Source organism: Myripristis murdjan, chromosome 4, assembly GCF_902150065.1.
Source record: "Myripristis murdjan chromosome 4, fMyrMur1.1, whole genome shotgun sequence".
Lineage (NCBI taxonomy): Eukaryota > Metazoa > Chordata > Actinopteri > Holocentriformes > Holocentridae > Myripristis > Myripristis murdjan.
In genome coordinates, this window is record NC_043983.1 from 35,181,716 (window position 1) to 35,200,035 (window position 18,320).

At 42.0% G+C, this 18,320-nt stretch overlaps 1 protein-coding gene across 1 annotated transcript; it reads right to left on the bottom strand.

Moving 5' to 3' along the window:
* Window positions 1-1,712: 1,712 nt before the first annotated feature.
* LOC115358344 (NACHT, LRR and PYD domains-containing protein 12-like) lies at window positions 1,713-17,228 on the bottom strand. Its single transcript, XM_030050282.1, has 14 exons — window positions 17,146-17,228; window positions 16,708-16,936; window positions 13,515-15,318; window positions 13,249-13,422; window positions 11,633-11,806; window positions 10,361-10,534; window positions 9,585-9,758; window positions 8,951-9,124; window positions 8,512-8,685; window positions 7,212-7,385; window positions 4,905-5,078; window positions 4,184-4,357; window positions 3,607-3,653; window positions 1,713-2,248 (listed from the first exon to the last, which is right to left on the bottom strand). The coding sequence occupies exons 1-14, from the start codon at window positions 17,146-17,148 to the stop codon at window positions 1,713-1,715; spliced, it is 4,185 nt and encodes a 1,394-aa protein (XP_029906142.1). The 5' UTR covers window positions 17,149-17,228.
* Between the last annotated feature and the right edge of the window lie 1,092 nt (window positions 17,229-18,320).

Consider the following 18,320-nt stretch of genomic DNA (forward strand, 5'->3'; position numbering starts at 1 on the left):
AAGGCTTCATATTTTTGCATCAGAATTTTTGCACAGTTCAACATTCTCAAGTAAAATTGTGATTCTATTGTAACTGGAACAGCCAGGCCTGTGCTTATCAATCAACTGATTAATGTCACCACTACGAGGCTCCACCATCTAATTTCTGAAAGAGGGTATATTCACCAAACATTCTTCAAACATAAAATACTGATAATAAACCTCACAAACAAGCATGATACTTCTGCATCCTAAAAAGCCCAGAGGGGCCACAGATTTTTTCTTTTTTTGTCTGCTCAATGTATTAGATCATACCCATGAAACTCTAAGTTACTGTCACATCATAATTTGTGCATGCAATTCTTATGATTCTTATTTTGGGTCTCAATGTGCGACATCATGCTTACACAATTAATGAAACTGACTTAATAAACTCACCAACAGAAAATGTTTTCCTGAATTTATATTATTATACCAGGCTGTATGAAATTATGAAAATAAAATGTTATGGTTATAATACGAGTGATTATTGAAAAGAAGACAGACTGGAAGTGTGATATATTTTAGCCTTTGATTATACAAACACTTTCGACTTCCAACAAGTTATTATTTAATACTTTTTAATTTAAGTTACAAATGCTGTATGGATGCAGAGCAAAAACAAAACATCAGATCAGAAATAAACACAGGGACCTGACAAACTCACAACCTTACGGTGATGTGCTGATTTCTAATTCTGTTGTTAAATGCACATTTAACAATTACTGCTAAATGTTTGAAGAAGGCATTCACGTATTACCTGAGACTTAGCCCACGTTGACTGAACACTTTTAGGTGATGACACAGTCGTACCATAATGTTGTCAAACACTTACAATAACAATCTGAACATGTCAGTGGCAAAATCACGCTTTTAGTGGACATAATTTGATGTGTGTACATGCTGTGTGCAATTACATTACAGCCAGCTGTGTGGCTGCTGGCTGATGCAATCTCGCTTAATAATGGACCAGTTTCAAAAAGGTTTGTCACTGTCGGTCATTTGGACCCCAAAACATAGAAAAACAGAGCCCAGGTTGAAAATACTGGAATTATCTTTAAGTCTGTGATCATGGATTTATACAAAAGCACCTTTGGCTACAAAGCCAAGACACATCAAAAGTGGTATGAGGAGAACAGCTCTGAAATCCACCAGCTCACTGACTTTAAGCGGCAAACCTTTATTACCTGGTAAAGACTGCAAGACAAAAACAGCAGTCCATACAAAAGTGAAGGAAGTTGCCCAATCTTGTGTTTGGAGACTGAAGAATGAAAGGTAGAAAAAAAGTTCTGGAGATCCAGGAACATGTTGCCATGCTGCAGAAGACAAATGCAGCTAAAGAGAGGAGAGAGCTGCTACCAAAACCTCTCTGCCCACCTGAAGAAGCGCAAGGACAATCACACTCAACCCCGAGTGACCACTGATGATGGTGTCTGTGTGTGTGTCATGTGTGTGTGTGTGATCCAGTATAGAGTGTCTCTGATCAGCAGTGTGAGCGTGTCTCTAGACAGGAGGAGGCTCTCACTCCTTAACAGGGCAGTTGCTAGGAATTCTGGGTCCCCTGAAAGAATATCGGTGTGGGCCCCTCTACCCCATTCATTGCCACTTTTTTTTTTAACTGTGTGTGGGCCCTAGTGGGCCATAGGCCCTTAGAATTGTCATCCCCTTTCCCCCCTATCCAACGGCACTGCTCCTTAAATCTGACACAGAGACACCGAAGAACCACACCACCAAACCCCAAACCCAAAGCCCGGGTACAGAGGCTCAGTGAAGGTGTTGTTGAAGGTGTGGAGGTGGATCAGTGTGTCAGAGGAGACGCTGTAGAAGGACAGAGAGCCAGCAGGCCAGTCCAGATACACTGCCACTCTGTTAGAGGAGGAGGGGGCAGGGATGTATATTGTTCTGGTTTTGTGCCTGGCAATGAAGCATCTATTAGAGCAGACCAAACACCAGGAGTTTTCATTCCCTCCAATCACACATTCATGAGTGTTTCCTCTCCTTCTGATTTTTCTGTAACTCACTCCAACATGAGTCTTTCCTTTCCACTCGACCTCCCAGTAGCAGCGACCAGTCAGACGATCTCTACACAACATCTGTGTCCAGAAGTCAAATCTGTCTGGATGATCAGGATATGGCTGCTCCTCTCTCACACGTGTCACCTTCCTGTTGCCCTCAGATACGAGGAGTTCTGTGTTCGCTGTGTTTATGTCCAGTTTGAGTTCACAGGAATCTGATGGAGAGAACAAGACACGAAACAGCAGCATATTTCCATCTAATAGACCTATTGCGTTGATTTATTAACATTTTGAGTATTGATTTGTTAGCAGTTTAGTGATGACAAGCTGTGTGAGCTGCCCTCTTCATTCACAGTCAGACCTGAATGAAGCAAAGTAAATTTACAAAGCAGCATGTGATGTCTTTCATACATTATATGCGATAGCCAATAGACTAAATGTCTTGGATTTGGATTACTTATGTTTGTGACTTAATTTGGTTGGTGCAACCTAAATTCACAAAATGTCTCATGCAGAATATTTGTAATTAATTAATTAATTACAGAGACATCATGGCTCTTTAATTTAGTGCGGTTGTCTTGGGCTTTATACATTCTTACAAAGTTGTTTTTCATGCTCACAAAATGGATTAGATTGCACCTTTCTTTTTTTCTTTTAAAGATGATTGGGGGGTATTTCTGCTTCATTGGACAGGCACAGTGGAGAGAGGAAGGACAGGGCAGAGAGAGGGGATGACAAGCAGCAAAGGACTTGCAATGGAACTGGACCCGGGCCGCTGTGGCTCAGACTGAGCCTCAGTGTATTTGGTTCACACTCTACATGGTGAGCCACCGGGGCACCACGGTCACAATCACATCTTTATAAAAACTAGAAAGATGTCACTCAAGGTCATCCCTCTACAACAATTCTCAAGATCTGCCATTTTCATGTCACATAGATCAGTGGTTCTCAATCTTAAAATCTCCTTAAAACAACCCACTAATGGGGTGTTCAATTTGCTCAATTGTCAGAGGAGCCGTCACAATTTAAAACTACTTAGTAATTCACAAGAGAAAAAAGAAAAATAAATCATGAAAAAAAAATGGTCATGATTATGTTTTCTTTCACTTTTGTCTTAATCATCGTGTGACCCCCCCCCCCCCCCCCCCCCCCCCCCCCAAAAAAAAAATTATAGATATCATAAAAATTAAAACTTTTCCACAAAGTTTTGTGCCATTCCATTCACAACTTTTTTAGATACTCAGCTAACAAACAAAAGGACAGATAAAATGGGGTGAAAATATAACCCAGTCAAGGTCTGTTGGCAGAGTAAAACCAAATCTTGATATCAAGTGATACCTTATCTATGAAGATAAAACATGCATTAATAATCTCACAAGAGTACTGAAATAAAACATGTTCATCTCAAAGTTCCACAATCCTCTTTTTACAATTTTACAGTTTTTCCGTGATTATTTGATGAAATGCTTTCCTCACAATAAGCAAAAAAATGTTACTCACACTTAGAAATCGTATGATATGTTATATTGCTTTGCTGCTTTGTGTTCATGCATCAAACTAAATCCACACTTACACTTCTTCAGTCCTGGTTTCAGGCACCGCTCTCCACAATGGTCCACACTGGAGGAATAAACAGAATCAGAGCAGCAGATTATCTGTGATGATGCAAATATGGGCAGTAAATAACCTTCCCTATTAATGACTTAGCAGATGATGTCACTAATCTCCACCATTAAACATGAATCAATATTCCTCAGCCCTCTATAAGACACTGAGCCCTATCTTGAACTCGGTGCAAGGCAGCACCGAGCGTGACTCAAGTGTCTTCTAGTTTTCAAGTGGCTCAGTTGTCATTTCCCTGTCCAGCGTCCACCTGTCCATCTGAGCTCCATGGGCGTGTTGCTCCTAAAATGAGCTGTGCTCAGCTGCAGTGTTGCTGTGTTGCTGTCTTGAGGCAGTTTAAAGTGACTTAGCAACAAAAAGCAGCTCTATGCAACCCTTATGAACTAGGCAACTGGAGCAACCAGGCTTTTTTCCACCGTTAAAACAGCAAAAGTGAACTTGGACTTGCCCTAAATGCACTTGCACCATGGTCTGCAGACTGTGTACTTGTATCATTAAAAGAGCCCATTGTGTGTGTCTCTCCATACCTGAGAGCCTCCAGTCTGCAGGTTGGATCCTCCAGTCCAGCAGAGAGCAGCTTCACTCCTGAGTCTCCTGGATGATTGTAGCTCAGGTCCAGCTCTCTCAGATGGGAGGGGTTGGAGCTCAGAGCTGAGGCCAGAGAAGCACAGCCTTCCTGTGTGAGCAGACAGCCTGACAGCCTGCACACACACATGCATGTTACACTTTTCATTACACTACTGTGAAATTAACTGGGATGATGCAGCAGAATGCTTGAAAAAAAAACTGTATCCATTACACACTGGTTAGAAATCTGTTCAGTGACATGAAGCTGCATGTAAAGCAAAAGTTAAAATGATAGCTCAGGCTCATATACTCATAGTGGTATTTGCTACTCCATGTAGACAATCCTCCAAGTTTGACTCATCAGTTCTTTTCACCAGTTAACAAGAGGGCTGGAAAAATACGTGAATCCCAAACAAACGTGTGATATTGTGCATCCCTCAAAATATATATCCAGATCGTCCTCATTCATTTTGAGGAGGAACAGTCCAGATGAAATGTTCATTCTTGCCACAGGGAGGAGCTGACGGGTTACACTATGGGTTGAATCTTTGGGGTAAACATGTAGTTTGACAGAGGAATAATCTATTACACTTGTATGGAGTAGCAAATACCTCTTTAAGGATAAGGACCTGAACAGTGACTTTAACTGGTTATGTGTTGAGCAGGTTAAGGACTCCTGACCTGAGAGCCTCCAGTCTGCAGTGTGGACTCTCCAGTCCAGCAGAGAGACGCTTCACTCCTGAATCCTGCAGATCGTTGTTGCTCAGGTCCAGCTCTCTCAGACTAGAGGACGGGGAGCTGAGAACTGAGGCCAGAGCTGCACAGCTTCTCTCTGACAGCTTACACACACTCAGCCTGGATGGACATGGAAACATGAGAACATTTAATATCTACATTTGTATGTTAATGTCATTGTATCATTACTTTCATGTTAGTGCTACTAAAGATAAACTGTAATCATGTCAATTTTATCCAAACAAGTTCACAGTTCACACTGAGCTTTTCATGGTGCTGCATCTCACTGAGCTGAGAATAACACAAACAACGTCAGCACCAGGTTTTTTCACCAGAAAAAAACTGGTGCTAGTTCGGAGCTGGTGCTAGAGCTGGTGCTTAACTGGTGCCAACGAAGAACCGGTTTGCTTTTCCACCGGTCAAGAGCAAAGTGGAGCCAATTCAGAGCCACGTCATGACGTCATCGGAAAACGTGATGACGGGTGCGCGAGACGCTCGCTCAGAATCACAATAACCATCATGAATGAATGAATGAATGATACTTTATTAATCCTTTGCAGGAAATTACATTGTCACAGCAGCTTCATCACTTCAACACACATAAAATTGCACACTCATACAATCCAGCGACTGCAGCGTCTCTGTCTCTGTCCGCCCGTCCTGTCCTGAAGCCGGTGAAACTGATCAGTGAGTCGGGGATGATGTTCGTGAGCCGCGTCTCAGTCAAGCATATAATGCTGCTTTCCCGATACAGTTTCTGGCCCTGGGTGGAGCAGGATCTGGATTTATTAGCGATGCAAATACTGCTTGTGTCTTTACAAGCCTACATTTCAATACAGAGGTGAAAAACACAATTATTGCCGGCTACCTGTCGGATTCGTGATCGGAATGAATGACAGCTATGTTTAGTTATAAAACGGGTGCTTCTCATCCTTAAATGTAATTTGCTGAGCCGCGTTCCATGCCGTTGTAAAATCAGTATAACCCACGGCTTCTCGGGGATTATTGTTTATGTTTATAGCGTTCGCAGTTCCTGTTTTGTTTTGTAACCCCACCCACCAATGGCGCGGTGGGCCGTGTCATCGGTTCTTTCTCTGGCTCCTGTTTAGCCCCTGCTCGGAGTCGGTGCTTGCCTAGCACCAGTTTGGAACCAGTTTGGCACCAGTTTGGCCCCAGCTTGGGCGGTGGAAAACCAAAAAACTGGTGCTAAGTCAGGCACCGGCTCCGAACCAGCCCTGGTGGAAAAGGGGTAAGTGAGATTAGTTTGATTCTTATTGCGGTCATTCATGTTACAAATGTACAGACACATGATACTGTAAAGAAAATCCACTAAATGGCTATTGGCTAAATGGCTAAATCTAACAGCCATTCAACAAATGCATGGCTCAACGTAGGAGGACCAACTCCTCAGATCAAGACTCAGCAGTTTACCTCCCCCTGAAAGAAAAGGGACACTCCTTCCAGAACTATAATGTTCACATCCTGGCTAGGGAGGAGAGGTGGCTCGAAAGACCAGTGAAAAAAAGGATCTATGTTAAGATAGAGAAACCATCTCTCAACAGAGGAGGAGGTTTCAGACACCATCTGTTGTTAACATACAACACTGTCCTGTCATTCCTTCGCAGGAAGTTCAACCATTAACTCCTGATTCCTTGTGACCCTAACGACCCTTGTTCACTCCTGTAGTCAGGTGACACTAATGACAGTTGAGACGGTCGTCCCAAAAGGGAGGAGCACTAACAAGCCGACAACCTGGATAACATCCCCACACAGGTTAAACAGCTGCAACTCCCCACCAGACTGTCAGAACTGAAGAAGCTTCTTGGCTGAGAAATGAAACGTCTTCGAGAATCTATAAACAGTCCAGCTGACCTCAATTCAGCTCTATGTACGTAGATAACTGGCGATGCTTTACATTATTGTAAAGTTAGTTATACAAATGAGCAAACACTGTTAAATGCCTTGAAAAGTAATTAAATCAAATATAAACATGGAACAAAGTAATTACAAAAACACATTTTAGAAAACAGCAAGACATTTGTTGAAATAAAAGTAAAGACATAAGATATATGATAAGATCGACATATAATGGCTCAGAAATGCTGATATATATAGCCTGTATGTTTACCTGTTATACATTCAGAAATACTGAAGTTATAGAGAATATTTTGACAGCATAAAACTTAGTTTTCAGATATGTATCAAGTCAAATGTAATGAGTAAGTAAATAGCTAAACTGTAAACAGATCTGACCTGAGAGCCTCCAGTCTGCAGTGTGGACTCTCCAGTCCAGCAGAGAGACACTTCACTCCTGAATCCTGCAGATCGTTGTTACTCAGGTCCAGCTCTCTCAGACTAGAGGACTGGGAGCTGAGAACTGAGGCCAGAGCTGCACAGTTTCTCTCTGACAGATTACACACACTCAGCCTGGATGGACATGGAAACAATGACAAAATGTTATTCTCACATTTTAGTGTTTTAAGACTTTTTCGTACACTGCATGTTAATGTCATTGTGTCTTTTGAGCACCTGAAGTCATGTCAATCTTATCCAGAAGCAGACTTCACAGTGAGCTTTGCCTGGTGCTGCATCTCACTGAGCTGAGTGTAGCTCTAACATCATTAAGGTGCCACTTAATCTCTGATTAAAAAATTTAAATAAATGTAGTTGGAAATCACTTGGTTAACAGGCAGTCTTCGACTTAGAAGACCCTCAAAATTTGAAAGCCTGCCACATATGTGCATTGCAACATTTCTGGCAAGGACTTGGCCACCTGGAGATTCAAACCCTGGACCTCTGTATCCCCATAGTGGGTGGCTTATTGACTGCTCCACAGGGGAGGAACAGTTTACTACACATCTTCTAACAGTTTGGAGCGACGACATCTCATGTGCCAGACACAGGTATTTCTGTCTGTTTAAACTTCGAACACTTAAAACAGTTAAAATGTTGGTGATAAAATTGTGGAAAAAAAGAAAAGTAAGTAAAACACTGAATATTGCTGTGCACTCACCCATTAACAGATCTGAAGAACATTTGAAACATGTGGAATCTAGTATCTCAAGAATGTCTGTGTCAGTTTTGGTCGCATTTGAATGAAGACTTGTGGAGATATCGAAGTTAACTGATTTAGCATATTTCGAAGAATAGAGTGACAGGCTTCTGAATTGACGATAGGTTGCAATTTGGCAAACTTTTCAGCTATCTAGGACCCGCTATCTAATTTTAATGTTTTTTTTTTTTTTTTTTTAGTTTGCACTGCAATTTGAATGAAAATGAGTATTTGTGCTTATAAATAATGCCCTTTGTTGCTAATCAGATCCGAATTGTATATGATGAATTGGAGTTGAATTTAGCTTTTAACACATATATTTCAACACATCTTCATTTTAGAAGCAGATTTCCCTGATTATTTTGGTGAATTAAATTGGATCCACCACTAAAAACAGCTCAAATCTCTTTGATGGCAGTAAAGAGCATCTCTCCACCGGAGCGCTTGAGGGGAGTGCAGAAAGAAAAAAAAAAAAAAAAAAGAACTGTAAATGGATGTTACCTGAGGGCCTCCAGTCTGCAGGTTGGATCCTCCAGTCCAACAGAGAGCAGCTTCACTCCTGAGTCTCCTGGATGATTGTAGCTCAGGTCCAGCTCTCTCAGATGGGAGGGGTTGGAGCTCAGAGCTGAGGCCAGAGAAGCACAGCCTTCCTCTGTGAGCCGACAGCCTGACAACCTGCACAAACACAGGCATGTTACACTTTTCATTACACTACTATGTAATTAACTGGGATGATGCAACTGAATGCCAGAAAAAACAAAATTGTAACCATAATTTACTAGCACTTTCAGTTCTTGGATCCCTAAATACAATCAGGGAAAAAAGTTCACATGGTCTGGAAAGTTGTTTTTTTTTTATGTGGAATGTGTTCAGTGACATAAGGCTGCATGTAAATCAGGACTGATCTGGTCATGTGTTGAGCAGGTTGAGGAATCCTGACCTGAGAGCCTCCAGTCTGCAGTGTGGACTCTCCAGTCCAGCAGAGAGACGCTTCACTCCTGAATCCTGCAGCTCACTGTGACTCAGGTCCAGCTCTCTCAGACTAGAGGACTGGGAGCTGAGAACTGAGGCCAGAGGTGCACAGCTTCTCTCTGACAGCTTACACACACTCAGCCTGAATGGACAAGGAAACATAAAAAAAATGTTAATCTCATGTTTTGGTGTTTTTTTTTTTTTTTTTTTACACACATCAGGAACACATTATCGAATAGTAATGTTAATCTAGATGACACTGCAAAAATTAGATCAGATTGCAGGACATAGAACGATGCAACTTCAACATAGGGCTATATAGTAATACAGTGGTGATCGTAGCAGTAATGACAATAATAATAGTGTGGCAACAACACTAGTAATCATAATAACACTAATAGCAATAATAATAAAACCTTTGATATAAGTAGTAGTAGATAATCATAGGTGTGATGATTGCAGGACTACAGACATGGATACATAGACACACACGCACGCACGCAGGCACGCACGCAGGCACGCACACACAGGACTGAAAACAATATCTTTGCCCAAAGCATTCTGCCTGCTGGCGATACATTAGAACTGTAAATGGATGTTACCTGAGGGCCTCCAGTCTGCAGGTTGGAGCCTCCAGTCCAGCACAGAGCAGCTTCACTCCTGGGTCTCCTGGATGATTGTAGCTCAGGTCCAGCTCTCTCAGATGGGAGGGGTTGGAGCTCAGAGCTGAGGCCAGAGAAGCACAGCCTTCCTCTGTGAGCAGACAGCCTGACAACCTGCACACACACACACACACACACACACACACACACACACACGGAGGTTATTTTTTCTCATTATACTGCTCTGAAATTAACTGGGATGATGCAGCAGAATGCTTGAAAAAAACTGTATCCATTACACACAGGTTAGAAATCTGTTCAGTGGCATGAAGCTGCATGTAAAGCAAAAGTTAAAATGATAGCTCAGGCTCATATACTCATAGTGGTATTTGCTACTCCATGTAGACAATCCTCCAAGTTTGACTCATCAGTTCTTTTCACCAGTTAACAAGAGGGCTGGAAAAAAACGTGAATTCCAAACAAACGTGTGATATTGTGCATCCCTCAAAATATATTTTTCAGCTCAAAATGGTTTTATGCAGGTCAAGATCGTCTTCATTCATTTTGAGGAGGAACAGTCCAGATGAAGTGTTCACTCTTGCCACAGGGGGGAGCTGACAGGTCACACTATGGGTTGACTCTTTGGGGTAAACATGTAGTTTGACAGAGGAATAATCTATTACACTTGTAAGGAGTAGCAAATACCTCTTTAAGGGTAAGGACCTGAACAATGACTTTTAAATGGTTATGTGTTGAGCAGGTTAAGGACTCCTGACCTGAGAGCCTCCAGTCTGCAGTGTGGACTCTCCAGTCCAGCAGAGAGACGCTTCACTCCTGAATCCTGCAGATCGTTGTTACTTAGGTCCAGCTCTCTCAGACTAGAGGACGGGGAGCTGAGAACTGAGGCCAGAGCTGCACAGCTTCTCTCTGACAGCTTACACACACTCAGCCTGGATGGACATGGAAACGTGAACATTTTATTCCCTAAATTTGTATGTTAATGTCATTGTACCATCTGTAATTATGAGATTAAGTTCACCTATGGGTAGGTGAAAAAGTGGCACACCAAAATTAGGGACAAGACCAGGCTCAAAATTCCATATCCAAGGTTTTAATGCTGACATGTTTTGGCCGGAGCCTTCATCAGAGCATGTAATCTGTAATTATGTCAGTGAGTTCACAGTGAGCTTTGCCTGGTGCTGCAGCTCACTGAGGTGAGTGTAACACCAACACTTTCAGGGACATTAGTTTGATTCTTATTGTGATCATTCATGCTAAAAATATACAGACACATGATACTGTAAAGAAAATCCACAAAATGGCTATGCCTTTCCAGAATTTCCCTGGTTGGGATCAATAAAGTATATCTATCTATCTATCTTATATTACTGTAAAGTAAGACATACAAATTACCAAACACTTTCAAATGAAATGTTTTGGAAAGGTATTACATCAAATACAAACACAGAACAAAGTAATTCCGAAAACACATTTTAGAAAATGGCAAGACATTCTCTGAAATAAAAGTAAAGACATAAGATATATGATAAGATTGGCATATAGTGGCTCTGAGATACCGATATTTAACCAGCATGTTTACCTGTTACACATACAGAAATACTGAAGTCAAGAGAGAATATTTTGAGATCATGGCTCTTAGTAGAGCCAGACCTATACTGGATTTCTGGGGCCGATGCCAGTACCAATATTAGGGAGTTCAAAAATTGTCAAAAAATGTCTAACATCAGTGCACTGATATCAAATTGCGAAGTGAACAATTATGAATATGTATAATTAAAAAAATAAAAAATAAAACTATGTATTTAAATATATTAAAGCAAATATGACCAAATATTATTTTCTAAATTATGAAAAGCATATTTTTTGTTATGTACAAAAAAACAGTTCATATCTGTGTCCATTGGACAACATATACACCGATACTGAGATATCATGTGATCAGCCAATAACAGTCAATAATATCAGTTAAGCGATACATCGGTCTGGCATGTATCAAATGTAATGAGTAACTAAACGAGAAAACTGACCTGAGAGCCTCCAGTCTGCATTGTGGACTCTCCAGTCCAGCAGAGAGCAGCTTCACTCCTGAATTCTGCAGCTGGTTGTGACTCAGGTCCAGCTCTCTCAGACTAGAGGACTGGGAGCTGAGAACTGAGGCCAGAGCTGCACAGCTTCTCTCTGACAGCTTACACACACTCAGCCTGGATGGACATGGAAACATGAGAACATATCAATTGCTCATATGTTAATTCCTTTCCTGTCTATTTTTTTTTTTATTACTGCTGTATTATGACTGCTACTAAGAGTTAACTTCATTCATGCTTAATTTATGTAAACGTAGTGTCCAGTGTGCTATACATGTGGCATGAACAATGCCAATGATTGTGATTTGATTCTTACTAGGGTTGCTAAAAGTTTGAAGATATGATACTGTAGGGTGATTTAGACAAACAGCTGACTAAATGGCAGCTTTGCTTTACTGGAATAAACTATGGTAATGTGACAGTTAATCTTAACAAAGAAGTTAGTGAATTCATCTTAACAAGTTGGTTCATTTTTGTATGCCATACTTTAATTACTAGCTGGGTGGTATAGTGTAATTCATTTAATATTCATATATTGTGAGTAACAGTTTTATTTGAGTACTGCTCTGGGTTCCACTTTCAGGTCAAGTAAGATGAGAGGAGAAAGAGAGAGAGAGAACACATCGGGTTGTTACTGCCTCAGCTGTAAGCCAATTAGTATACTTGCTGCACTGAATAGAAGATATTTGAGAAGATTATTTCGTCACATTTTTTTTTTATCTCTGCACAAATGGCCTTCTTACTAAAGCACAGCATGTCTATAGGCCCGGAGAATAAACCTGTACCAAACTAACACGCAAGACCGAAGAGTAGTTAGAACAAATGGATGACAGAAAATTGGTTGGTGCTTTTTGTTTAGATTTCACAGTAGCATTTGATGTTATTGCCCATCATACTCTTCTTGCTAAGCTTAAATGTTATGGGTTTTCACCTTTAGCCCTTGCCTGGATGGATAGTTATCTCTGTGGCAGAACACAGTGAGTGTTTTTCAATAGGCCCTTCGCGGACAGGAAAAATGATTTACCATATGCTGTTAAAAATGCCTATATAGTTAAATTTGCAGGTGCTTCCATTCTTTTCTCTACAGTCATATGGTCAAGCTCAGCCAAGAAATATCCAAAGAAACTAGTTCAGAACAGAATAGCAAGATTAGTTCCTTTTTGTCCTTTTTACACCTATGTTTGTGAGATGCACAAAATATTGTCATGGCTAACTATGGGGACTACATTAAAGTATAGAACCTTGCTATTTATGCATCACTTGAAACAACACACCATATTTCTTTTCTGAAAAACAGGCTATGCAGGTTAGGTAATGGGTATAACACTATTTTTTTTTTTTTTTTTCAGTTTACTTGTTTGGTTGTCGTAGATTTGTTTCTTGTCATTTTATATGTAGCAAATTTCATATTTTTCTTGTCTGTGTTTTGATGTGAGCCTCAAGATGACAAGTGACCACTTATGAAAGCTAATGCGGATGCGAATAAAGAATAAATTATAAAATGTGAGTGAATGGTTGTGGTGGTTGGTTTGTGTTGCATTGAGCAATAATGATCTGACCTGAGAGCCTCCAGTCTGCAGTGTGGACTCTCCAGTCCAGCAGAGAGCAGCTTCACTCCTGAATCCTGCAGATCGTTGTGACTCAGGTCCAGCTCTCTCAGACTAGAGGACTGGGAGCTGAGAACTGAGGCCAGAGCTGCACAGCTTCTCTCTGACAGATTACAGCCACTCAGCCTAAGGAGAAAAAATGAAGACAAACATGAGCATTGATTCTATTTCTATAAGATCACATTATCTGTTCAACAGACCAATCTATCTGCACCTACACTGCTTTACTGGAGGCTTTGACCACTGGAAGGAGCTTCAGAAGAGCCTCCTCTGAAGCAGAGTATTTCCTCAGGTCAAACAGGTGCAGCTCCTCCTCTGATGACAGTAAGATGAAGACCAGAGCTGACCACTGAGCAGGAGAAAGTTTGTCTGTGGAGACACGTCCTGATTTCAGGTACCTTTGGATCTCTTCCACTAGAGAATGGTCATTTAGCTCATTCAGACAGTGGAACAGGTTGATGCTGATCTCTAGAGAGGGATTCTCCCTGATCTTCTTCTTGATGTACTGAATTGTTTCCTGATTGGTCTGTGAGCTACTTCCTGTCTGTGTCATCAGGCCTCGTAGGAGAGCCTGATTGGTTGGCAGTGAAAGACCCAGGAGAAAGCGCAGGAACAAGTCCAGGTGTCCATTTGGACTCTGTAAGGCCTTGTTCACTGCAGTCTGGTAGAGGTGTTTTAGTTTAGATTTCTTGTTAAATCGTGCAGACCACCTGGAGGCTGATTCTTTTACTGACAGCAGACTGACTCCAGAGTTGATGAATGACAGAAAGACATAAACAGCAGCCAGAAACTCCTGAAGGCTCAGATGGACGAAGCAGAAAACCTTGTCCTGGTACAGCCCACACTCCTCTTTAAAGATCTGCGTGAACACTCCTGAGTACACTGAGGCTGCTCTGATATCAATGCCACACTCTGCCAGGTCTGCTTCATAGAAGATCAGGTTGCCTTTCTCCAGCTGCTCAAAAGCCAGTTTTCCCAGAGACAGGATCATCTCCCTGGTCTCTGGAGTCCAGTGTGAATCTGTCTCTGCTCTCCCATGATACTTGATGTTCTGCACCTTGGACTGAACCAGCAGGAAGTGGATGTACATCTCAGTCAGTGTCTTGGGCAGGTCTCCTCCCTCACTGGTTTTCAACACGTCCTCCAGAACTGTAGCAGTGATCCAGCAGAAGACTGGGATGTGGCACATGATGTGGAGGCTTCGTGACGTCTTGATGTGGGAGATGATTCTGCTGGCCTGCTCCTCATCTCTGAATCTCTTCCTGAAATATTCCTCCTTCTGTGGGTCAGTGAAGCCTCTCACCTCCGTCACCATGTCAACACACTCAGGAGGGATCTGATTGGCCGCTGCGGGTCGTGTGGTTATCCAGAGGCGAGCAGAGGGAAGCAGGTTCCCCTTGATGAGGTTTGTCAGCAGAACGTCCACTGAGGTGGACTCTGTAACATCAGTCAGGATCTGGTTGTTGCTGAAGTCCAGAGGAAGTCGACACTCATCCAGACCGTCAAAGATCAACACAACCTGGAACTGCTCAAACCTGCTGATTCCTGCTTCTTTGGTCTCAGTGAAGAAGTGATGAACAAGTTCCACCAAGCTGAACTTTTTCCCTCTCAGCAGATTCAGCTCTCTGAAAGTGAATGGAAATGTGAAGTGGACATGCTGGTTGGCTTTGTGTTCAGCCCAGTCCAGAGTGAACTTCTGTGTTAAGACTGTTTTCCCGATGCCAGCCACTCCCTTTGTCATCACTGTTCTGATTGGTCGCTCTCTTCCAGGTAAAGGTTTAAAGATGTCCTCGCATGTGATTGATGTTTCTGGTCTGTCTGGTTTCCTGGATGCTGTTTCTATCTGTCTGACCTCATGTTCCTCATTGAGCTCTCCACTCCCTCCCTCTGTGATGTACAGCTCTGTGTAGATCTGATTCAGAAGTGTTGGGTTTCCTGCTTTAGCAATCCCCTCAAACACACTCTCAAATCTCTCCTTCAGGCTACATTTCAGTTCACGTTGGCACACTGCAGCGAGAGTTTCTGAATGAACAAACAAATAACAAATAAAAGGTTTAATGTGAGAAATGGGATTTTCAGTGTGTTGATTTTTTTTTTTTCTCGGTCTGCATTGTTCTCAAGGTTAAACACTATATGGGGTGTCCACATTTTTGAGGTCAACGCAGTTTTAGTCTTGCAGATGAAGATTTTTAAGCTTCAGTGTTTCAGTGACCCTCACCAGCCCTCCCTGCATAGTAACCTAATTAAGTTTATTGAATGATGTTTACTACAGTGAGCCCCGTTATTGATATTTATTTATCTGAACAATCAATCATTATCTTTGATAATAATTGATTATCCCCTAAGAAACCAAACCCGCTCCTAACCCTAACCCTAGCCCCAACACTATCTACAATGTGTTTTGGAGAGTGTGTGAATGATAGGGTGCACTATAAGAGGCCAGGCAAGTGTGGGTTGGGCCCGTCCAGTCCATGGACCATGAGGTGAGGGGACAGCCACCCCCAGCCCAACATCTACCTGTGGATGCAAATACTCTGACCCAGTTATCCCGTCATCAGCACCCAGCTCCCAGGGCCGAGCACGTGCCAATGAGCAGGCCCACCGGGCGTGGCAGCAGGGCACCACAACAGAGGGCAACCCACACCCCCGGGGACAACCCACACCCTAGGCAAGGTGCCACCGGAGGGACCAGCCAAGACCACCCCCAGGCCTAGGGAGAGCGCACAGACCCTGCAGCCCCAGAGGCTGCAAGGCAAGCCAAGGTAAGACGCAACCGCACCCAGTGGGAAGGCCGCCAAACCAACCAGCCCCCAGAGCCCGAGAACCTTCCTGAGAAGAATAAGTAGACCTGGGAGCCATCGTATTTTCCTGAGAAGAATAGGTAGTGGTAGTGACAACAACATGGAATACCAACATCAGCAGCAATGTTACTATTTACAGGATGGTTAACCTTGATGGTTTACCAGGAACATCTGTGGATTGGCATGATACATGAATAGGCAAAGTGAAGTTACAGCTCTAGGCTTAAAGAGTTAATGAATGGTGACCGCCTTTCTGTGAAGTGTGTCTATTGATTTTTTTTTTTTTTTTTTGATAACAGATACCGGTATTTTGTCCAACGTTGTGTTCTCTACGGAGATTCAACCAGTGGATGATGGTGAGGGCTTGCTTATCTTTCCAATGAACTAAGCTTGTTTTCTTGGTGATGGCAAGAGCTGCAAAAGTGGATCGGGATTGACTGTTTGGAGGGTCAATTATGTTAAGTCATATTTGATTAAATAAAAAAACCCACAGTATTTACTGAGCTCACTGCTAGTGTTAGAAAATCATGACCTGACTATGTGCAGCCAAATATGAAAGTCAACCTCTGTTGTTCCTTACATCCTGTTAAACCTGCTCAAAGTCTCTTACTGCTCTGCAGACAGTCAGCCAGCTCCTCCTGCTTCATTCTCCTCAGGAAGTGTAGTGTGATCTGCAAAAAAGCCTTTCTGCTGCTGCTCCTCTGCTCTTCTTCCTCACTGTCCAACACCTCCTCATCCTCCCTCTGCCTCTCTAAGCATCCTGCGTAATCTGGACTCACAGAGCTCTTGATGTTTTTCAGCTCGTTCTTCACAAAGGTGATCATGTTCTCCTCAAGCAGCTAGAACAGAATAATAAAGGAATTAAACGTAACTATGACATGAAATCTGGACAAAAGATGAAAAAACACCACATAAAATCCATTTTGCAGAGATTTAAAGCCCACTGATCTAAGGAGAGCAGCATGTAGACTATTATGTAGCCTTCAGAATGGTTGTTTTTCAGTTTCTTTGAAGCTTAAGTACAAGGTGTTGCTGTGCATCTACACACCATAAATATGGAGGCCAGGTCTGCTCTGGTGTCCTGGGCAGAATGACCTCTGGGAACCTCTAGGCTCTGCTGTTGGACTCTGGAGAAAACATGTCATATTGGATCCACACACACACACGCACACACAGCATTGCATATATGGTAAAAACGTGGTTGGGTTGAGTTGGAGCTGGTAGCATAAAATTAGTCAGTAATAGAGTACCATTTTACTAACACTAATTTTAATGACTGTGAATCTTATAAAGCAAACCATTGTTTTTATCATAATTTCATTAGATTCTTATACCCGTTTTCATCTTTGAACTCAATATGTCCATTCATAGAACCATTGTGGTGCCTGAACATGTTAACAGAATGGCTCAACTGACAACACTAAGAAGTCAGAATGCCAGCCACATCAGCACTTAATTTGAAAAGTACAACACCGCACTCCCCTCAAGCTCCAGTGGAGAGGTTCTTCAGCATTTATGGTAAAATATTTAGGCCCAGGAGAAACCATCTTGGTGATGCTAAGTTTGAAGAGCAACTGCTCTTGAATGCCAACAAAAACATATGAACTGCTTTTATTGGTGGACTATACTTAATCCACACCAAAACACATGGGGTAAATCTGCTTCTAAAATGAAGACATGTTGAGATATATGTGTTGAAAGCTAAATGCTGTGAGTCTCTGATTTTTTTGGAGCTGTACCTTTTCTCAGGGCAAATAAAAGTCAGGATGATAGAAAATCAAACTGACTGAGAGTAACTTTCTTATTGTTTACATAATGTTAGCTTTTAGTTCTTTTCTTTTTAGAGGATAGAAGAGGTTGTACTGAAAAAGAGCAGCTCATTTCAAAAAAATTGTAAGAAATGAATGTTAAGTTCATTTTTGAGACTGTGAACTTTGTTCAAAACTGTGAAGTATCAACATGAACTATCTCTTCTTAATCTGTTTGAACTGAGCTTTGAACCAGTCCTGTGAAGTGACAACACTGCATATCAGTCAGTCTTGATGGACACACAGCTTTGCTCTGGATCCTGTTATGAGCACATTGAGGGCAACGCGGGTTTATTAAAAATATATATTTTACACTCTTACTAATGGTACCACAATGGGATAACAATGACTTACAGATTCTCAGAAACATTTTTATCTTTAAATATTAAAGGTGGCTCCATGGACAGGTCACTCC